A 24,063-nucleotide genomic window follows, 5' to 3' on the forward strand; every position below is an offset into this window, starting at 1 on the left:
CATAGTCCAATTCATAAAACATAGAAATTTTTGGGACTTGTCAGGACCGCGATAGGATAACGATGAGGATACCGACAATGACCAAAATGTTTACCAAGAAGATTCATATGCAACCACTCGAAACCTTCTCGGAGTACTAATAAGCAACCACCTCGTACAACCACCATTCCAAATGTCACGTGTCCCTTCCCGATTGAAATAGATGCAATATCTATTGACTTGAGGCCCCTACTACCAATTACTTCAAATGTCGTCTTTGACGATAGCAGCGATGTCTCAAGTATTGAAAGTGATTCAGGCAATAAGGCACCAGACGAGTATATCGACAATGATTGAATTCAATGTGGCAATATTATGTGCAATTAATCCATAATATTCTATTAATTTGGTTTCAGTTCGCAATTTAAATTCTATGAATCAAGTATTCTATTAATCTAATTTTAGCTTGTAATTTAATTTTTATGAAAAGTTATAACGATTACTACCGACGGGCTATGGCAAATTTCGTCGGGCAAAACTCCTTACCTACGGACACACAAGTTTTGTTGGGTAAAGGTGTACATTATGATTTAGGGTTTAGCATTCAAGGTATACAGTTCGTTGGGCAAAGTTATAGTGTATATGTATTTGTTAGGACCCTATATTATATATATGTTGTTTTATTTGTACTTGGACTTGCAAGCTAGGCAGTGGTGGACGTGTAGAGTACAGATGCTTGGGGACTAGATAAGATCTCCTATCTCAGTTTGATAACTGCACTTCTGAGTAAGCTATTCATAGCTTGAGGTGGCTTAAGTGCTTCGTGCAAATTAGTGGGATGTGTAAATCCAGCAAGCTTGGAGGTGGAGACCTACACAAAACGTGGCAACATTTGTTCAATGATGTTACTAGTTAATTGAAACATTTCAGTTGGAATTAGATATACCATGGTTTCACGTAGTATTTTATTACTATCTTCTTACTTGGTCATTGAGTTAGCCGCCTTAGTGAACTATAAATAGGTGCAGCAGCCACACTTTACAAATAAATAAAAGAATGAGAGTAGTTGTCCAGCTTTACGTTGGAATGGAAAGTTGAGAAGAAATAATAGAGAGGGAGACAAGAGTGGATGAAATACATGGCGTTAGAAGTGATCAAAGAGCTTGTTACAGTACATGGAGCTTAGCTAATATGTAAGTGATGTGGATCTTCATTTTAGTTTTGGAATTGAAGTAGGGGGTTTCTCAGGGAACTTATCACTATTGGAGTGTTTGTCTTGTTTAAGCATTGTGAAATATTTGTTATACTTAATATATTTGTACTTGATATAATTGTTTATATTGGAACTCTGATCTATTATTGTTATTTTTGATAATGCGGATATCTTGATAACGTTGTGCATATATCATTTCATATTGGAGTGTATGATTATATTAGCTTATTCGAGCTTGGGCTATGGAAATGGAAATATTTTTTGTTTGCTTGAGTTCAACTCTTGTAGGAACTAACAAGGGTGGTAAATGTGAAATTATAGGAGTGATATGAAGTAGTTGGGACTCTGGCGAAGGAGAGAAGAACAAGATGACTAACAAAAAGGATCTGGGATGATTAAGTTACAAGGGTTGGTTTGTATAATAAAGTTTCCAGACCATTGCTGCAATTATCCTTGATAAGACTTATGTCCTTAACGATTTGTGGTTTCGCTTACTTTGTACATTTTACGCTTGCATGTTTAGTACAAGATTAATGAATGGTAGACAAGCTTAGGTTGTGTTAGACAAGGAATTTTTTATTTTATTTTTGTACACTTGTAAGGTTTTTTTAAGGATTACTTTTATGAGAAAAGTTCATTTTTGAATTTATTTTATTTTTATTCGCATATCATCGCAATGTTATTTTTCACCGAGCCCAGGTCTGTGGTGTGATAGAATATTTTCGTCAGACAAAGGTGAAGGACATTTTTGCATATTCAATTCTTTCAATGGTTATCGCATTCAACGATCCAGTGACAAACGTGTGTGAAATAGTATGAGATCACATACGCAAAAAAATCATCAAAAACAAACTCTTAGGGATTAGGTAATGGTACGAAAGATTCGATGATTACAAATGTATCATCACGATTTAACAATTTTTTTACCTCCTATTTTTATGTTTTTTTTAAACAATTGCACTCATTGACTCTAGAAGAATACAAATGTACAGACCCGATCATCAATATTAAATATTTACACTAGTAGTTACCCAATCATTAATTGTAAATATCTACACTAGTAGTTACCAAAATCGTAAGTTCTACTTAATAGAAATACAGAATAAACTTTTAGTGTTTGTTGAATCTATTGTTTTGATGGGATACGCAAACTACAAAACTAGTTTTTACGATCCAACCGTCAAACTTGTTTTAAATAAATAAGTAAATTAGAAAAAATTGAATTTATTGTGTTTGGCCAACGAAATGTACCATTTTTGCGGGGCAAACTTACCTAATTTCATCAGTCAAACTTTCAAATTCGCCCCATTTTTTTCCCCAAAAAATCAAAATTTTCTTCTAATTAAAGGTTTGCCCGACAAAACAATGTAAAATTCATCGGCCAAAGTTATTTTTCCACCATTTTTTTCAGCCAAAAAATTAATTGCGCAGTCATTTTTGTTTATCCTTTGCTCGATGAACTAGACCGTCAGGAAACTTTATTGATACACGTGTCGTATTTTATAATATTTGCCTGATCCTTGAATAAGGCCGATAGCCTCTTCTTCCTTGTGCTAGAAAGATTTTTTAATGTGATCGGTATGCGGGATGGTACACTAAATAAATAGTGGGATATGTGTGCTAAAAAATTAATAACTTAAAAAATAAAATTTTTCATCATTCATATTAAAACACGTGATATACCACTTGTGTTCCTGTCATAATTAAAAATTTCTTCTCATGCCACAGTTTCGAGGCTCTCTCTCCAAAATCCCCTCCCCCTGCAAACTCTCCTCCCTCGCAGTTCTCTCACTCGCCATTTTTCTCACCTCTCTCTCTCTCTCTCTCTCACCCTCTCACTCTCACAAAAGTATGATAACCCCCATTTAAATTTTTTTTATATTGAAAATTTTATACTACGAAATAATATTGAGAAGAAGATATTGTTCTTAAATACATCCTAGTAGTAACCTTGATACCTATTCAATATGCTACCTTGGAAAAATTTTCTTCGTTTTTTCTAAAGCGAAAACAACTAATATTACAACGCATATCCACGATTACAACTGAAGTCAAGACAATAAAAGTAAAAGCCTGCCTAGCCATAGGAGGAGGGGTATCATCCATCCCATTGATAATGTGACCAATAGAATTGATGGTATAAGCTATGAATTGGCTTCTTTAAGCATGCACATACTTTATTTTTAACATGAAAATTGTTAATTATTTTTGCCTTCAAGTGTTTGGTATTTAAGCAGTCACTTGACGTGTTATAAATAAGTGGAGAGACATAATAGTATATCATTTTCTTGTATTATGACATGTTAAATACCTCTTGAATACCCATCACTTGAAAAAAAATATCTTTGCAAAGTGTAAACGTGAGTTTCAAAATTGGCCACAATATGTCAATTTTATCATTATGTACAACCTTATGTTTAAAATCACAAGCAACTTAAACTTGACTCTGGTTGACGTTGGAATTGGAATCGTATTTTAAAGTTTAGAAGTTGTCATACTATTTTTTCGTTTATTTTTATAAAAGGTACCAGTGCAATGCATTCACTAATGCAATGATGTTTTTATTACGAAGATATTTTATGTTGCAAAACAACTCATGTGCGGTTAACGCACAAAAACAAGACAAGGATAGAAACCCTCATGGTGGATTAGAGTTCGTTCATTTATTCTTTTTCGAAAAAAACAAAACAAAAAAATGGTCATTTGTTTACATGCATGCATCCAGATACGTACGTTAATTTTTGTATGACTTAACATTTTTTAGTGCATACGCATCTCATCCGAAAGCCAGTACATTTGCCTCCCATAAATCCCTCTTTTTTGCATGTAGTTGCACAATTGCTTGACCTGAAGCAAATTCCACGGTATTTATGGCTTGGAGACTCACAGATCTTCGACGACTTCTCTTTTGTCTTCCCCTCAGCAACCATTGGACCCGTTCCTGCCAAAACATGCATCGCTATATCAATCCATAAAATCCTGGTTTTCTTTTTCATCACCGGGAGAATGAGTATTCGAACTCAAAACTTTTTTCAATGTATATAAATTTTATTTCATTGTTAGGCATAAACATGAAGTTAAGATGAGGGAAGAGAAAGATACCAATAGTCACTAGAAGGAGAAGGAGGATGAAGACAGTCGAAAACAAACGCCCACAACGTTCCATCTTGATTTTGTGAGTGTGCGTGTATGGTTGTGCACGCGTGTGAAACAAATGAGATCAAGAGAGAGCTGTTGATTCAAAGAATTAACATTGAGGATCCTTATATAGAGTTGGTATGAAAATGTAAGTGTATCTCCGTAATGGACGTTCCTTGGCAAAAATAGAGAGCTTAAGGAAAATTTCAGCTCCGATAGGTAAGAACAAAACCCTATTTTGGCTCATCATGTTTTGGCATCCTACATTTGAGGGGAGACAGTGGCTCTATTTCTCCTTAAGTTGAAATATTGCTTTTTTAGGTTACAAAAATGGAGTTCAAGCTCCGAATCTTTAGCCAATTCCAAAATATGACCCTACTCACCCATACCACTAGATTAACAAAATTGAAATTGATATATTACATCGTTGAAATGGTTCCTGCATTTTTCCTATCACAATTGTCTCTTTTTATTTTTTATTTTTGTCTCAAGCACATTTATTTGATTTTTATTTTACTCAGTTTGATATTAAAAAATGTTAGTCATACAAAAACTTTTGGTTTCAATGGTTTGGAAACCAAATCAAACCGAATTAATTATATTAAATTAATATATATTAGTTTTATTTATTTATTTATCTGTTTTGGATATTATTTTCTAAACCCAATTTATAAGTCCATGTTACCAAACTTTTAAGCCAAATCAATGTATTGGAAACCTTTAACAAATATAAACCTAACATCTTTCTCCCTCTTCTTTTCTTTCACCCCAGCTGCCTCACTATTCTGTCCCTATTCTTTTTTGTTCTTTTCTCCCTCTTCTTTCTTCATTTCTTGCTCACATATTCATCCTTCTCTCCCTCTTCTTTTTTATTCCCCAGCCGGATCTTCATTCTCGCACTCATCTGATCTCTCTCTCACCGATAAAAATCTCCCAGCCTGCCAAGAATCCATGCTTGCCGGTAGTTATAACAACTCTTTGGTGTCCAGCTTTCAGAGGGTTAAGAGATATTTTGTTTGAAATTTGAACCCAAAATCTGTGCGATGATGTGAATGAAGTTTGTAATTTTCTCTCAGATTTGTATCTTTTGTAATACTCTGAATGAATTTTGTGATGGGTTTGTGGAACTTAAGATAGGGGCCGGACAAAAGAAATTCTTTATAACTTTGGTTTTGGATTTGCAGGTAGTGCATGCAAAGTTGAGCACGCTAGCCCTCCACGTCCATCCTCCAAGGCCTCTTTACTTGGAGTAAAATTTGTTTTTGATTTATTAAACTTAATTATTGTACCTGGCTTTTTTTATTCTTTGTACTAGTTGAGAAATATTTGTGTGGAGGTTTTTAATCAATTTTTTATTTTCGTTTTGGTCTTAGCTTGGTCAGTTGTGAAATCGCAGCTTTGTATTTTATTTTTTTTGGGTTTGTCTTTGAAGGTAAAAAAAAAAAATTGATCTGTATCTTTGTATTTATATATATATTATATTTTTTTTTGTTTTAGTCTCTAAACTTGGTTTGTTGCTGTTGTTATTCCAAATGAATTAAACTGATTAGGTAAGGAGAAGAATAGAAAACCGAAATCGAAATGAAACCGAATTGAAAAAACTGAAACCGAAATTAAATCAAACTGAAAAAATTGAAACAATACTAAATCGAACCGAGCAGTATATTCGATTTGGTTTTGACAAAAAACAAACCGATTGAAACTGAACCCACCCTTAAAGTTTGATACTAAACCCTTTTTTTATGGGTAAAGTTTATTTGGCCAAATTTAAATGTGGATTAATACATTAGACACTTAGTTTTTTGAGAATTAAAGAGAAATTTTTTAGTGTACTGGGAATGCGGCATGGTATACCAAGTGTAACAATACAGTTGGTCGTAATTTTTTTTTTCAAGTTTCCAACCAATTATACTATTACACTTAATGTGCCGAACTATATAACCAACACACTAGAAATCTCTCCAAAATTAAGCCCTCCTCTTGAAATGTATATTTCATGATTAGAATTCGCATTGTCATAATTAATTTGGTTGTTATATAACTTATATTTGCTTAGATCTATATTTCTAGGCCTTGTTGTGGCTGTTAGCTCTTGGGTTAGGCTTGTTTGTTGGACTTGGACCTGCTCCTTATGAGGCAAGTTTTTGTTTGTAGCTTGGCCGTCTTAGCCTCTGTAGACCTAGCAAAATCTTAAGCAGTTCATTAACATATGATTAATACTTTATTACCCACTTCACCAAAAAAAAAAAAACTTCTGCCTGATCACTGCGCTTAGGTGTGACGAACCGTAGGACACAGAGGTTGACTTTTCCAAGATTAAGTTATTGAGGGGGTATTTTCCTCAAAAGTTTGGGTGTGATGGAGAGAATAGCAAGGTTGGAAGGAGAAGGGCCAGGCTAAAGTGAAGATAGCCCCCAAGAACGTAAGCAAGAAGATTTATGTGACTTGTGCCGAACTAGAAAAAGCTTTTAAAGAATAGACTATGGAGATGATGCCTTGAAGACGGGTCTAGTTTAGTTTGCGGAGGTTGTCATGGTATGGGCGACAAGTACTGTCGCTGTGAATTTAGACTACTTTCAGACAGCTTCTCTTTTGTTAGGGTGCAATATTGTTCGAACAATTTCAAAACACCCTCTTTTTGGTGCTTTTAGGGGTTTCATCGGTCACATTTATATTGTGACCAATAAAATTGATGGTATAAGCTATGAAATTCTCTCAGCATGCATGTATTATTTATTTATTTATTTTTAATGTGAGAATTGTTAATTACATTTTACCTCCAAGTGGCAGTGTGGGACTAAATTTTTCAAGACCGAAGTAAGGCTGATTCGAATACAGTTACCTCAGAAATCTGGTCTTGTACTCGTCAGCTCTGGGAATAGCTGTATTAGATGGACGAAAGGTGTTATCATCACTCTACTCCATAGCAATAGGTGGAGTCCTAAGCAACCTCACTGGATGATCATGCTTGTTTCGCAAAACATGCGATCTAATCTAGAGATAGACGCAATTAGATCCTTTAAGTCTTGAAGTTCCTACAATGTAGGATTTGGCATGCGCCACAAGTAATCACAACTCTTAAGAGGGTGCAATATTTACTCCTAGATATCCTCTACGGTTTCCTCAGCTTAGAACGAGGATTCTATCCTAAAAAGGTTTCTCTTCCCATGGTATAAATACACCCATCTAGGGTTCATCTTTGGCAATGCAATCTAAACACTTCAATTCTCACGCCCAATGCTTGAGTCTAAAATCATTCACCAACTTGATCGTCGAAAAACCTTTGGTTGGCACACCTCCCCGGTCCTAGGATTTATTGTTTGCAAGTTTCCCAAGTTTGTACTCACCTACCTCTCACGGCGGTGCATGAATTTGGTTCTAATAACTGGTGTTTTTATTGATAGGACACTTTTATTTCTATTGACCAGATCACTCTACCCTATGGAAGCTATGTCTAGAAGATCATTCTATGGTCAAGCCATAAACCCGAGCAAGGAAGATGCCTCTTTTATGGACAAGGTCTGGGAGGGCATACTGAAGATACGTGCGTCGGTGAAAAATCTTAGGAAGAATTACAAATCGAGGAATGGGAAAAACTCACCATGCTAGATGAAATGATGAGAATTGTTGAATATGCCATTGCATGCCTCGAAAACTTTACCGCTTAGGCTCATCTAAAGATAATTGGCCCAGATCCGGGCAGGCTGGCCCAGGAACTCATCAAAACTGCACGTTGAAGAAGCTACAGAATAGCTTGGGTTTGCTACTACCCTGATATCCAGGAGGGAAGTTTCTCTTAACAGTTAACTGGGTAAGAAGACAACAGGATTACTTCAAAAATGCACATAAAGGAAGGAAGATTATGTGAGGAGAGCATCACCTAAAGAACCTTGTCATTAGGCCAGAAATTACCTATTCACCTTATAATGGTGCTCTTCTTATCAAGTTACAAATCTCTAATGCCATGGTAGGTAGGATTCTGATTGATAATGGGTCAGAAGGCAATATCCTATTCGCGGGTGCGACTACAAGGATGTGCGTTCTTGAAAAAGTTAACTTCAGAAGATCCACTTTCCAAACCTTTAATGCAACTTTGCTCAACACTATGAAACAATATAGCACAAGGTACATGCAAAACTGTCTAAACATCTGATGACCTTCCATGTGATGGATAACCCATCCTCTTACAATGCTATCTTAGGTCGAGAATGGCTGCACATCATGGGCAAGGTTCATTTTGTAGAAAAAATCCTGCCATGTTATCCAGGTATAGAGTCGAACAGTGAAAGGTCAAACACTAGAGAAACTGAAGAATCGATGTTGGGAAGAATGACCCCTAATAGCTTAAGGTAGACCCTTGCTGGCTTAAACAAAACAAGCACTAGCCGAACTAGACGTGGTCTGAGAGAAGACAAGTCCTTAGAGAACATTTCCTCACACCCCATCATAGGCTTATCTTCAAAAGTGATCCCCAGTGTAATTTTTAAATCATATCATCTTTTATTTATTTTTTATTTAATAGAACTACACCAGTGATTTGATTCTCTATCCCAGAGATATGTAGACAATTCTTTTCAGATTCAATCACACCCCCTTATCAATCAATCTTACTCTGATTATGAATAAAGAAGTTTCATCTTTCAATGTCCGTTCGATCTTTCATTTTAGGTGATGCAACGAGTACTCTACTCATCCCAAACAAAGCATAAACTTTGAAAACTTCACACGAATGCAAGTCTAAAAAAGTTCAAAGTAACACTGTCAGATAAGCCTCTCTTAGCCTAGTTCGTCTTGAACGGTTAATAGCTTGGGTTACTCAAACCATAATAAGCTTGGTAATGATTGGCGGGTTACAAGCATGGGCACATGGCGGCCTAACTTAGAAGTCCAATGCACTATCCGACCTCCATAAAGTCTATACAACCAGCTAAGTTGTGGTCATAATATTTAGATATGGGCTATATGTCATTTAATGGGAATAGTCACAAGGGCGATCTAGAAGTCATCTGATGGTGGCTTTGAACTTCAACCCCGAGTACGACTACTTTTATCCTGAACCAGCATACTATGCCAACTATGTTCTGCAACATCGTATGTTAGCAGGTTCGAAGGAGGCATCTAGACTGGCAATCCCTAAAAGGAATTTTATTCCAACGGAGCTCTAATTTGTGAAAATGCTTTAGCCAAGCTAGCTAAGGTAATCTGATCAGAAACAATCAGGTCCGATGCAAAGGGTCTGACAAAAGGATTCAGAAAGCGTTTCTGAACCATATGCTGACGAACAAGTTTCTAGAGAATTTTTGTTTAAGATTCATTGGAAACGGACATGCAATTCGGGTTGAGAGAAGCCACTCTCTCTAGCACCATGTTGCAAGTATTGAAACCCTTGACCCAAAAGAATTGGGGCAAGGCGTAAAGAAATCAACCCTTGTTTACAGGATATCATCAAGTACGATTTAAAGCTTTTAAATCTGATAATATGTTTTAATAAGTGCAGTAGCAAAAGTCTTCTTATAGGTTTGATGTTTAATTCCTAGTATTAGAGTAATGTGGTACTCCGGATATCTCGATGAAGATGCTTTATGAATACTAAGTTTGGGAAGCGATGTTCCTTAAATGAATGTTGTTCTGTCCCGGGCCCACAAACTTACTGAAGGAAGATTTGTGAAAAACATGTTCATTTAAGCAACATCAATAGCATGCAATTAATAATTAAAGGCGGAATCATGCTTGTATGCACTTAAAAACAAAACATTTACCCATGAAATTCAAAGCCTAGTAGATAGGTGAACCAAGACTCAACTCAAAACAAAGTGAGTTGAGAAATCAATACCTTTGTAGATTCCTCTTTGCATAAGCAAAGACTAATCACCCAAAGAGAGGGCCTTCATTCCTTGCATCTTAGATCCATGGATTTGGATGGATGAAAAGGTTTCTCCAAGTTCCCAAAATTGAGAACCTCTAATGATTCATCACCAAGGCATAATGAAGAAGAAATGAGTGACCTTGGAGGAGTTTGATTGCTAGATGATCCCTCCAAGGTGGCCGAAATTTTTGAGAGAAAATGAGAGCTTGTGTTCTCATCCTTTCCCCAAAAATAACCCTTAGTAAATTTTAGGCTATAAAGTCCTTTATATAGTCCCTTCAAATAAGTGACCTAATGGACCAAAAGCCCTATTCTTTTACACATGGCCGGCCTATAGGTTTATTGGGCTTTCAAGCCCTTTGTTTTATTCAAGTTGTCATACAACTTGAGTTAATGGGCTTGACATTCAAATCCCATTGGGCCTTGCGGCCCAAAACTAACCCGAGATCTTTAACGAACTTATTCGTTTGATTAATTAACATATTAATTAATCCTAGCCTTAGATAAATAATTAAACCATTTAATTATTCTTACTCATCTCCGTTGTTTCTTCAAACTCTACCTTACTCGGTGAACGATCCATTAGGTTCCTTTTAACGAGGCAGTGGGCGATTAAAACTCTTTCTAATCGATTGTGAATTGAAACTTACTTTCAATTCTCCCGTTAGTGATAATACACTTTTAGGGCTTCCACAAACCATGGTTGACGCCTAGCAACATGTCATGGTTACCCAAGCTAATCAGAAGAGGTGGATAACCTATTCAGTTTAGGATTACAAATGCAATACGGTCTTTCTCTAATACAATACTCTTGACCACATTGTTTGGTTTGATAGTTTATTCATGTCTACTATCCAATGTGAATCTTGTAGTTATATGATTACCTTGAATGTGATCTGGAATGCATTCCAACATCTCATTCATACTCTGGCCAGAGATTCTAAATCATATCATAAAGTATTCTCCCTCAAATAGTTTGAAGGTTAGAGATCCCTTGTTGCGCATTCACTTGTCTCCATGGCTAAGTGGCTTAACCCCAACGATGCCATGGACACCCTCATGATGGAGTGACTTTGACATAATCAAAGATTAAGGACCTAACCACAAGACAACTGTGATGCCTCAGGTCAAAAGACTAATTTGCATTATCCCAACCATGAGTTCTCATGTGACATGAATATGAAAACTCTTTGTTGATCGTGTTCAGTGAACTCATTCTCTATTGAGCACCTACGTACTTGTCTTGATGTCACACACACCAATGACTCGAGACTAGTCACTCTCCCTGAGAGAAGACATATCACGTACTGATCTTAACGGACTGTTAATGTCTAATTGACAATCCTATGATCAGGAACGTTTAGGATGTGTCAACGAAAGAATGGTCTCATGAATCTAACTTCTTTAGATCGCATTCTTCCAATCACATATTCCTTGGACTTATCGTTTAAGCATATAACATTTATATGAGACGGCTCAAACAATAATGTTTGCCCTTAATATTAAACTAGATTAGTTTAACATGTGAAATGTCCATAAAGTATCATCATATGATTGGTTTTAGGGCACATTTCCAACACTTACTTGTATTTTGCTTTGCCACTTATTTCTCATATAAAGTTCGTTTACTTTAGAGAAGTTTTTCGGATTAAGATCCCCAATGAACAAGAGAAAGAACAAAGAAGAATTCATATTACGACAGAAAAGTTTGAAATTATAGAAGGGACAAGCCCTTTCTCATAACTAGACAAAACCTCAAAAGCTAATCTCCCTTTGTGATTTCCTTCCCTTTAAACAAGACGGAAAACTCTACAGGAGCATTAGATGCTGGATCATCTTTGGGTCAGATTATTCTTGCTTCACCTCTAAGTCCGAGATCTTATTGAGCATATGTTGTGGAGGAGGAACATCCATGTGCTTAATCTCGTCATAAATCTTGTAGAAATCAGAACTTTTAGGGTGATCTCATTGGGCTAACTAGTAAGATACCCATGGTCATATCCCTCTTTGTACTCTTCCACGAGCAATATCTTATGGTCATCTTGGAGCATCGACATTTAAGAGAAATACCTGTTGGTAAGTTACTAGAAATCCGTGATACGCTTATTCTTTCTTTGGTCAGTTTCCTGTCAAAACTGCTTAACCTCTAAACGAAGAGCCTTTTGCTCTGTTGCCCAAACACCTCGCTCGAAAGCCAACACACCCTCCGATTCCTCTTTCAAGATAGCGAGAGCTTGACCCACCCTTACCTTGGCTTGTCTCTCCAGCCTCAGCTCCTCTCTTGTCCTTGCGAGCTCTTTCTAATAATCCTTATCTTTAATTCCTTGATTGCAACAACGTCGACATATCGATGTATCTTTGCTTCATGAGCATCTTTCAAACTTGTTCATGTTCTTATGCTCCTTCGACTGGGATAGCAATTGTTGTTTTGCCTTCACTCTCGCTGCAGTTTCTAGACCAATGATCCATTCAAGTTCTCAAATCTGTTTCGCTTGTCGAAATAGGGCCATCTCCGTCCACTAGTTAGCCTGATATACAAAAATTATGAATGAAGATAATCTCAACAACACATGTTAGCAAAAAGAAAAAATAGAAAGGAAAGTTACCTCATAACAGCTTCTATAGCATCGCATCAGGATTTCTTCAAGAGGCGTACAAGCTTTTTTGTAGTCGGCATAGGCAATTGTAGCTCCAAGGAGAGCACGAACGAAGTCAGTATATAGAAGTTCGTTGGTATCACTAGGAATGGCAATATGGCCAACCGAAGGCCGAATCACAAGAGGAGGACGCATTGTTTCTTCAAATCGTGTTGAAACAATTGGCAGATGGTTCTTTCAAGAAGAGCAGAGACTAATACATAAGAATGAATGGTAACTTTGATTAACAAAGAATAAGGAGCCTGTAAAAATGTCAAATAAGCAATTCAGGCTTAAGCTTGAGTGATGGAGGCAATTCTGGTCTGAAAGGTAGAGAAGATGAAGCTAACGGTTTGCTCACCAAAGAAAATAAGGCAGGCATCCTTGAGATTGGGGAAGCAAGAGGAGCGGTGCGCCTCTTTCTCCTAAGAGGGGCCTCTTCCTCCTCCCCAAGACCTTCAAACATGGCATTTCTAATTAGCAATTGAGGTTATGGAGAGACAACCAATGGTTATGAAGATGAGTTGCTGGATTGCTTCCCACTTTTTCAAATAAGAAAATGAAGCAGCCTATGACTTGGAAGAATGGATATTTTTCTGGGCAATTCGGGCTTTGACTTACTTTGGCTCTATTATAAAGAGTTTTGAACAATAGTTGATGGGCAGATCCTTTCCATAGTTAATAAAGTGTCCAGACAAGAGAAGTCACTTCCAATTACGATGCAAGATAAGAATTTGCATTGCTTAGTGAATCAGTTCCAAACAACATACGTCGATTATGGAACAAAATTTGCACACCTCTATGAGCGGTGGTTAAGCGCAAATCCTGGTGAATGGAAGCAACTTGTAAAACATAAGATATCATTGTCATAGAAGCGACCCACTTCTACTCTCACATGGGTGACCAGTGATTAAGAATATTCTGCAATATTCCTTTTATTAGTTGATAAATTATCATTGTCATTAAGTAATATAAATATACACCTTAAAACTTCTGTAGACAACACATTTCTTCCATCACATGAATGAGTATATAGTGTGTTAACTTTTTTTAATCATGCCCACCAGTTTGCCTATTGAACTTAGGCCATCGGATCTCTAATCATCGGTTTTCGCCTGACTAATTCATTGGTTACGTTGGCTCACTAGTACAAAAACATACTTACGTGATGGGACTTTGCACTATGGAGCAAATTACGTTGTGCAAGGACATTTTGCCCAACATTGACAACAAATCGTCACGCAAGGACATTTTGCACAACGAGACTTTACGCGACAAAGGTAGTCATCCTATAAAATTATTTTAAAAGACGAAAGTTCACATTCGTCGTGCAAAACTGTTTTGCGCGACGGCTACCTTCATTGAGCTCAATCTCTGGCGAGTATTGTTTGGTCTGGAGTGCAATGCATCTTTTTGGGTGATGAAGTCTTTCTGTCGCACAAAATTGTTTTGCACAATAAAGGTGAACCATCATCGCACAAAATAGTTTTGCGCGACAACAGTCTTCGTCGCACAAAGTCAACGACTTTTTCCACATCACTGAAGCAGTTTGGGAAGCAGAAAATGCAAACCCAGTTGCAGTAGGTTTTGGGCGTGTCTCCTTCTGGGCGAATATAATGTGACCTTTTAAAAGTTTAGTTTAATAACATTTCTGCAGGTAGACAACTTTAATCACCTTTTGTAGACCTTAATGAATGGTTCCAAAACGAAATTACTTCTTCCTTAAGATTTTGTGGTATCCACTAGTGTAAATACTTTAAATTGAAGATCGAATTCGTTCATTGTATTCATATAAGGTTAAGGAGTGTAGCTGTAAAAAATCATCAAAATTGGAGTTAAAACTACCATTAAATCATGATTTTTCATTTATAACCATCGAAAATTTTTGTCTTGTTACTTGATCTCTGAATGTTTGTTTTTCATGATTTTTGGTGTATGCAATCTCGAAGTATATACAAACAAGTTTGACGTTTGGATCGTTGAAACTAGTTTCGTAGAATGTGTATCCCATCAAAACAATAGATTCACTAACACTTAAGAGTTTATTTATACTTTCATTAAGTATAACATAAGATTTTATGGTAGCCACTAGTATAAATATTTTAAATTGATGATCAAGTTTATTCATTGTATTCATATAGGGTCAAGGAGTGTAAATGTAAAAAATCATCAAAATCATAGTTAAAATAACTGCTACATTGTGATTTTTCGTTTATAACCGTTGAAAAGTTTTGTCCCATTACTTGATCTTTGAATGTTTTTTTTGTTTTTTGTTTTTTGTTTTTTTTTTTTTTGCGATTTTTGGCATATATGATCTCGAAGTATATAAAACAAGTTTGACGGTTGGATCGTTGAAACTAATTTCGGTGAATGCGTATCCCATCAAGTTGAATGGTGTGTGTATATATATATATATATATATATATTAAGTAGCTTTAAATTTATTTATTTTGTACGTATAATACTTAATAAATTGAATAGTATGTATATTTATTAAGTAGCTTTAAATTTAATATTGTAGTTCGGATTGGGCTTTTGTTAGAAAAATGTATTATTGTGGGTTTTATGTAAAAAAAAATTTGAATTTGAAGGGAGTAAAGTCACATTTTCAGTAGATATTATAATAATTTTTTTTTTAAAAAAAAAACATAACTTGCGCGACGCCACAATGGGATCATTGCGCAAAATCACTTTGCGCCGCAACGTCATAATGTGTACCTGTGTCACGCAAGTTGTTAAATTTGTGGCTGTCTAATTGGAAAAAATAGGCGCTTATTTTGAATTTTCCCAAATTATTCTGGACAAAATGGAAAATAGTCCCTCATCCTCATCTGACTACCTGATCTCACCCTCTCTCTCACTCCGTCTCGCGTAGCCTTCGTCCTCACTGCACCCAGCCAGCCTTCTCCGCATCCTCTCTCATAGCCTTCTTTATCGCATTTCGATCAGCCTTCAAGCCCCAATAGCTCTCCCACTATGACGAGGACTCCGATTCTAATTGCGTCGAGATTAAACATGAACTGGAGGACGACGGCTTCGATTGCATCATTATTAGAATGAATTGGAGGACGACAACGCCGGTGAGGTCCAGGAGACCAGGTCGGTCAATTGTGGACGTCGTTTTGTGGTCGTGGACGAGGGTAGCAATGGGGATTGGGCTAATATTATGTCAACGAGTGAGGATGAGGAGGTAGAAGAGTTGGAGGACGACGATATAATTGGGAAGGCTTTGCAGAAGTGTGCCAAGATATCAGTGGATTTGAGAAAGAAGCTCCAAGGGAGTTCGGCTCTGGCAGTTTCTGATTGGTACACCGAAGTGGAAGCTGCCTCTGTGAAGATTGTCAATCAGGTGCATTTTCTTACTTTTACTGAGCTTTTTATGGTATGAATGACATGGAGTTGGAAAGCTCTTACCTTTACTAATTCATAATTGGGCTAAAAAATTTGGTATTCCTTTGTTTCCATTGTAATTAGTGAAATAAGGAAAATTATAGGCCAATAGAATGTAGCTGTATAAAAGTATGGTTCTTTTATGTCATGAGTATTACTTACGTGAAGGTTTTGTATTTCTTTTCAGTATGTGTTGAGAGGTCTTCATAAGCATAAAATTGGCTATTTTTTCTGTTGTTGTTGCTGGTGTTGTATCGTCTTTCAATTGGATTGGCAAGTGATGGTTACTGGTTATTTGTTGTAAGATGACATTATTGAGGCTTCTAGGTCTGAAGATTCCGATTTTCAACCTATTCTTAAGCCATATCAGTGGATTGGTGTTAACTTTCTTCTTCTGCTGTATTAGAAGGGTATTAGTGGAGGTACTTATTTTTTTGGGAAAGGGATCCTCGCCAGATCTCTTCCACCTAAGCTTCATGACCACAAATCTGGACCTTGAAATTTGATCAAACGACTACAAACAGGGGGCCTCATTAAAAGTTATAATAACTTTAGCTGTTGGATCAAATTTCAAGGGACCGGATTTGTGGGTCATGAGCATTAGATGGAAGGGATCCGGAGAGGATCCCTTTCTAATTTTTTGTTCTATGTAAGCATAATTTTAATTTTACTTCTACTTTAGAAAGTAATTCCCTGTGTAAAAATGTATGACTGTGATAAATTGATTCTCTAGACTTTGAGTAGTATTGATTCTCTAGACTTTGAGTAGTACAAGATCTTAAACTGTGTGACTAATAAATTCAGATCGCCGAATGGAATTTCATTAGTCATTTTACTACTGCATGATTCTGAAATGTTAAGCTTAAATGCTCTTAGATCACAATAGCTCAAAATTTTCCAATTGTATTGTTAAATTTATGAGGCTAAGTGTATAAGCATATATGGCTTGGTTTAATCTTAATTCTGAATCATTACAGTTTAATATCCTTTATATTTGTGCAGCCATTTTGGTCGACGAGATGGGTCTTGGGAAGACCATTCAGGTACCTGCATGTCCTTTTTCTTTGCATATGCCAATAATATTTTTAGCTTTGGTTTGTAATATTTGTCCTTGTTGAACAGGCTATAACATACTTGATGCTATTGAAACATTTAAATGATGACCTGGGTCCACATTTGATTGTATGCCCTGCTTCCTGTTTTGGAAATTAGGAAAGAGAACTTAAAAAGTAGTGCCCATCATTCATTGTTCTCCAATATCATAGGGCTGCACAATCGGCATATTCAAAAGAGTTGAACTCTTTGTCCAAAACTGGATTATCGCCTCCTTTTAATGTTATTCTCGTGTGTTACTCACTATTTGAAAGACATAGGTTTGCTTTGGTGTTGCATATGGAAAATTGATAGTAATTTTGATTTCATGTTAATTTAATTCCTTCTACTTATGGTCTTCTAGTGCACAGCAGAAAATGATCGTAAAATTCTGAAACGATGACAGTGGAGTTGTGTGCTTATGGACGAGGCTCATGCTTTGAAGGACAAAAAATAGCTACAAGTGGAAAAACCTAATGTCCGCTCCATTTTTCACCTTCTTCCTTCATCCATGCTTCACCTTTTTATTTTAAAAAAATTTGGACCAAAAAAAACCCAGGATTTTTATTTTATTTTATTTTTTTTGTGCAGCAGCAAAGGAGGCCCTGACAACAAGAAGTTCAGGTACCGCGGCGTGCATCAACAGAGCAAGGGAAAATGGGTAGCTGAGATCCGTGAGCCTCGTAAGTGCACTTGCAAGTGGTTGGGGACCTTCGCCACTGCCGAGGATGCTGCCTGCGCCTACGACCTGGCCGCCATCATCCTTTACGCTTCCAGGGCACAGCTCAACCTCCAGCCTTCCGGTTCCTCGTCCTAGAACTCCACGCGTGGCTCCTCGTCTTCCTCTTTATCATCCAGCTCATCCACCCAAACCCTAAGACCCCTTCTCCCTAGCCCCTATGGCTTCGACCTTACTTTTTTTTTTTTTTTTTTTTTTAAGTTTTAAATTGGAGATTGCAGTTGGCTAGAGAGAGAGAGAGAGAGAGGAAAGAGAGGATGGTGGAGGAAGGTTGGGGGGACAGGTGGGGAAGGGTTTGGTGGCTCGGAGGAGGAGGATTTGGTGCATAAGAGGTGGTTGAGAGATGGGTTCAGATTAGGAAGAAAAAAGAGAGAAAGGGAGAGAATTGTAGATGGTGGGTCCCATATGTATTTTGATTCTTGGGTGAGTTTAGAGGATTGGGTTTGGGGCAAACTGGGGTTTTCTGTTTGAAATTGGAGAATTAGGGTTAGGGTTTGGGTTGAAGATCTTCGAAAGGGAGGGGGTTCTGGAACAGAAAGAGGGACAAAGGTAGGGGACGGGAAAAGGTGGGTGTTGGGGTGAGTGTTGTTGGGGGTTGCGGGGGAGAATTGCAGAGGAATAAAAGGGATGGGGTTCTCGGATGTTTGGAACGGATCAGGAAGAAAAAGGGGAGATAATTATAGGGGTGGGTCCCACATTTTTAAAATAAAAATATTAAAATAATTTAATTTAATTTTATTAATATTTAATTAATATTTTTATCTACTTGGCGAGGAAATGAGTCTCGTCTCAAACCATATCAGCACTTAATAGAGAAATTAATAGAAAAACTGATAGAGGTCTAACATTGGACCAAATTCGTAAGATGAGGTATGACATTATCAATTTTAAAATATAAGGTACGATAATGTCGTGAGACCAATAATTAAGGTAGTTTTTTGTCATTTACACTAATTATAATATATAATTTCCAACAAAACTTAGGTTAGTTTTTGTGTGACTTAACATTGTTTAGTGCATATACATCTCATATGGAAGCCCTTACATTTGCCTCCCATAAATCCCTCTTCTTTGCATGTAGCTGCACAATTGCTTGAAAAAATAAACCTAAAGCAAAGACCGTGGTACTTATGGCTCGGACACTCACAAGTCGACGAATTCTTATCCTTCGACGACATCTGTTCTGTCTTTCCCTCAGCTACCATGGGCCCCGTTCCTGCCAAACATGCATCAATTCATCAACCCATAAAAATCATGGTTTTCTATTTCATTAACTGGAGAAGGAGTATCCTAACTTAGAACTTCTTTCAACATAATTAAATTTTATGTTAGTGTTAGGTACAACGAGGAAGTAAAGATGAGAAAAGAGAAAGATACCAATAGCCACCAGAAGGAGGACGAGGATGAAGACAGTCGAACATAAATGTCCGGAACGCTCCATCTTGAAACAAATGAATTAAAAAGAGAGTTGTTGATTCAAAGAATTAATCTTGAAGGAATTTATATAGAGTTGGTATGAACAAATTTAAGTGTATGATTTGTAAAACTCGTTCTGTTTTAAAAATAGAGAGCTTAGGTGAAATTTTAGCTTAGAGAGGCAAGAACAAAACACTATTTTGGCTTATCAATTTTTGGGATCCAACATTTGAGGAGAGACAGGTGGCTCAATTTCTCCTCAAATTAAAGTATTGCAATTTTAGGTTAGTGCCTATTCCTATGCATCACCCTAGTCAACCTTACCACCTAGAATAATATTAGGGGTGGAAAACATTCCCGAAAATCCTGAACTTAAACCAAAATTTCCTAAACCGAAATTCCTGAAATTTTCGAAATGCTATCCTGAACCGATCTTGAATTTTGGTACGGGATTTGGAATTGACTTCTCAATATTTCCGGGAATCCCATACTAAACCGAGAATATATATTATTAATTATATATATATATATATCATATATATATTTATCCATATATATATATATATATATTATTATTTTAATTATATTTAGAGTCAATTTCAACTATTGGATTGTTTCAAATTGATCTGTGTCGTCCATTCATTGTTAGGGTTCCAGCCTTCTCTGAGTTCTCTCCATTCACCCTCCCTGCTTCAGCCACCGAGCCCTCTCCTGTCTGTCTCGAATTTGAAGCTCAACTCTGGCTAGTCCCACTCACTGACCTACCACCTGCACCCTCCCTCCCTCAGCCACCTAGCCATCTCCTCTCCTGAGAGTCTTCTTCATCCAATGCACTGTGCACCGATTCTCCCCCAAATCAGGTAAAATTTTAGAATTAATTTAAGGTTTGAAATTTAATTTAGGGTCCTAAGTCTAGATTAGGGTTTGTGAAATTTGCTCATGTTTTGGATTGGATGTTCATGATTCCAGCCGTAATTTAATTTCTATATTTATGTTTACCATTAGGTTAGGCGATCTTTTTGGATGATAAGATGCATTGGTAAGGAATTAGGATCGGAAACCCTATGAATTGCACTAGTGTTGCCATCCATATGATTTTTCTTCATTCCTCCATTGTAGATATGCACTATAATTCTACTGCTAGATAATTAACAAATATAAAGGGAAAAAACCATCGAAACAATTTTCAGAATTTATGCAGAAAAACCATATAAAAACATGAAAACCAGAAAATCTTTGTGTACATATGGAAATCTAACTTACCTACGATGTGGGGTTGTATATCTTGAGTCGTTCCCATGTCAGAAGTGTAATCTTAAACTGATATACCAGAGAGAGGGAGAGAGAGGAAGAGGAGGAGGAAGAATAAGCAGAGCTCTTGAGTAATATGAAAAACATTACATGTAGATGGAATTCTACAGTATCCAACTGTGTTATAAATTCATACAATGTCTTGTTTTCTTCTCCTGCTACTTATCTCTCTCAATCTTGCTTTTTTAATAGGATTTAGAGAAAGCTATTGCAGATTCATATCCCAACTCTATAAAGAAATTTGAGCCTATTATTAAGAAGATAAGTGACGCAAATCCTTGATGCTATTATTCGAGTAACATTAAGTGATATTATATCTTCTCATTCAATTTTGACATCAGATTGCAAATTATCAAGCTCCAGGGAGATACGTTTTGAAATAAGGAGTGGAGTTAGAAAGCTCAAAGAAACCTTTGTCTAAAAGTGGAAGGTAATTTACTTTTTTCCCAAAGGCTTAGTCTGCATGATCAAGTCAATTAGTGGCAAACTTGTTTTCTTGTTATTCTTTGTCTTTTAACTTGTACCGATATTGGTCCTCAAGAAATAGATGACTTAACACAATAATAAACCAAAATAGATGACTTCACCAGTCTAAATTACCACAAGTCAAGATTCCAGCCCTAGTTGCAGAGCTTAAGCATCACTTGTAGCTGCACAAGTCTAAATGAAGGGGTTTAGCTGCATCAGATGTATATTTGTTGGATGGTGCAATGCACCGTGTTGGAGTTTTTGAGCTCCTTAAGTCCCACACTGGGGAACTAAAGGGAACTTGAGGTCCTTATATTAAGTTAGTCACCTTTATTAGTAATTAGGTTTTGGACTATTTGGAATGAGGATTGAGGTTTGGGCCACTAGTTGTGTGGATTAGGCTTGATGATTATACCATAATATTAATTAATCAAGACAAGGGCCTTGGGCATTGGGGCACTTAGGGCCTAAGAATTAAAATTAATTAGATCATTAATTTTAAATTCGAATTAAGTTTTTTAAGTAAAATTAATTAAAAACGTTTCATGTAGCTTTAGATACATCCAAAAGGTATTTGAAGAGGTATGAAAGAGCCTATATAACTGGAGTTTCAATTCCATCGTAGATTATCTTTTCTTCCTTCTTCACTTCCATACAAATTTTCCAGAAAGTAAACTCATAAAGCAAATTCGCTAGAATTCTATAATCCAGTGCGGGTTAGGGAAAGGTTCAAAAAACCGAAAACCGAACCGAACCGAAAAAAAAAATGATATATAAATACTAAAAAAACATGTTGGCGTCAGGGTTTTAACCCCTTCCTTGCAGGTTGGGGTTAGTCGTTGCAAGCCAACTTGACTGTAGGCTTTGTGTCATTATAATTGTACCAGTAAATTATTGATAGGTTTCTTATGTTTAATGCTTTATAAAATTTCCTAACTTTACAAACCCTAACCGTCTCACTCCCATTTCATTTCAGATCTCAAACACTTCTTTCTGCTCCGTCTGCTGCTTCCTCTATGCCTTTGCTTTCTCAGTCTCTCACTCTCTCTCTCTTTCTCTCTCTCCTTCCTCTCTTTCTCCAAATCATTCTCTCTCCAGTCTTCTCTTGTCCTCCTCGCGGATTCCTTTTTCCAAACCATGATTTTCCCTCGCCCCTTTTGAGACCTGACGAGACTCGACGAAAAGAGGAATTGTAAGAGCTTGCAACGATCATGGCGATATCACCACATCAAAGGTTGTGGGCTTTATTTATTTGTCAGTTCATGGATTTTTAATTTTATGGTTACCTATTTGAAATTTATGTAATTTAAGGTGAAAAAGTTTGTATTTTTCTCTGAATATCTTTTGGAATTTTCCAGATCGATTGTGGACTTGACTATGAATTTGAATGTGAGCACTGGGCATGCAATACTGGAGTCCGATTATGCCATTTAGACAAACCCATTTGCTTTTTTTTTTTTTTTTTTTTTTTTGTTTCGATCTACATCAATCAATTAATTTGTTGAATTATTTCATGATTTTGTAAATTTTAAAGTTTAGAATTTTGAATCCTGGCGATCTACATTATGTTTCTATGATATATGAGAACTGGGAGGTTGACAGGTAGGTTCCTTCCATTTACATCATTTAAAAAAATAAAAAAATAAAAAAATCGAAAAAACCGAAACTGAAAAAAATCGAACCGAAAAAAATGAACCGAACCGAAATTTCAGTTTGGTCTCAATTTTGGCAAGAAACCGAATCGTTTTGAACCGAACCCAGCCCTAATGTGGGTTGTAGAATTAGGTAGTTGTATCCTGGTCGAGCAGACGTTGTAGAACCGCAAGCATAAGAATGGGATGAAAATATTGTTCGAATGACATAGCTTTTGCGCTAGCCTCTACCTTTGATTCATTCAAGTTAGTATCATTTTAATTTATGTATTTATTTTGTAATTTCATTCTATATTGAAAGTATTTTTGAGTAATAAAGTATAAGTTTTTCAAGTTCTGTATTTCTGTTATTTTTGTTTCTAAATTGTTTTCCAACAATCTTTGAACAGTATGGAACAATCAGGGACTAAACCTCATTCTGAAAAGCCTGAGAAATTTAAGGGTGGAGGTTTCAAAAGATGGTAGCAGAAAATGTTGTTTTATTTGACAACTTTGAATTTGGCTAATGTTCAGCGTGAGAATGTATCTACTGTAGATGGAGAAAATATTTTTTCTGCAAAAACTTTGAGGGCTATAGATACTTGGAATCATAATGATTTTCTCTGCAAAAACTATATTCTTAATGCATTAGATGATTCATTGTATGATGTCTATGTGGTGTGCAAAACAGCCAAAGATCTTTGGGAATCACTTGAGAAAAAAAATATAAAACAGAGGATGCTGGTTCAAAGAAATTTGTCGTGGGCAAATTTTTAGACTTCAAAATGGTGGATTCCAAGTCCGTTGTCTCTCAAACTGAAGATCTCCAGAAAATCATCCATGACATTCATGTAGAAAGGATGGTGATCAATGAGTCTTTTCAAGTGGCGTCTTTTATAGAGAAATTGTCACATTTTTGAAAGGAGTTCAAAAATTATCTCAAGCACAAATGTAAGAAGATGACCTTTGAGGATCTCAATGTAAAGCTGAGAATTGAGGAAGATAACAGAAAGAATGAGAAGGGCCTAGTTTCAAGTGTGGAAGCTAAGGTGAATGTTGTTGAAGAAAGTTCATCAAAGCAAAGACCGAAATTCCAAAAAACTAAGAAGAAGGAAAAGAACTTTGTCCTTGGTGTGAAAGGCAAAAACTTCAAGAAAATTAAGGGAAGTTGCTGGGTTTGTGGA

The 24,063-nt window shown here is 36.4% G+C and overlaps 1 protein-coding gene and 1 non-coding gene across 6 annotated transcripts; one reads left to right on the forward strand and one right to left on the reverse strand.

Moving 5' to 3' along the window:
• The first annotated feature begins 15,628 nt into the window (after positions 1 to 15,628).
• Positions 15,629 to 18,814, forward strand: LOC125473503 (protein CHROMATIN REMODELING 19-like). 5 transcript variants are annotated; one of them, XR_007255383.1, is made up of 4 exons: positions 15,629 to 16,181; positions 17,225 to 17,265; positions 17,345 to 17,792; positions 17,906 to 18,814. XR_007255383.1 is itself a non-coding variant. In XM_048576390.1 (4 exons), exons 1-3 carry the CDS (start codon positions 15,999 to 16,001, stop codon positions 17,517 to 17,519), a joined length of 309 nt encoding a protein of 102 aa, XP_048432347.1. In that variant the 5' UTR covers positions 15,629 to 15,998; the 3' UTR covers positions 17,520 to 17,792; positions 17,906 to 18,814. The 5 variants fall into 5 exon arrangements, 4 of the variants coding, with proteins under 4 accessions (XP_048432347.1, XP_048432348.1, XP_048432349.1 ...); XM_048576390.1 differs by having other exon boundaries at positions 17,435 to 17,792; XM_048576391.1 differs by having other exon boundaries at positions 17,435 to 17,792; positions 17,909 to 18,814.
• LOC103947867 lies at positions 18,481 to 19,614 on the reverse strand. Its single transcript, XR_001953247.2, has 2 exons — positions 19,431 to 19,614; positions 18,481 to 19,269 (listed from the first exon to the last, which is right to left on the reverse strand). It is a non-coding gene; the product is annotated as an uncharacterized LOC103947867 (transcript).
• Positions 19,615 to 24,063: the final 4,449 nt, after the last annotated feature.

This window comes from the organism of the source record quoted next, unplaced genomic scaffold, assembly GCF_019419815.1.
Source record: "Pyrus x bretschneideri cultivar Hongxiangsu unplaced genomic scaffold, Pyrus_bretschneideri_v1 Contig9, whole genome shotgun sequence".
NCBI classification, from domain to species: Eukaryota; Viridiplantae; Streptophyta; class Magnoliopsida; order Rosales; family Rosaceae; genus Pyrus; species Pyrus x bretschneideri.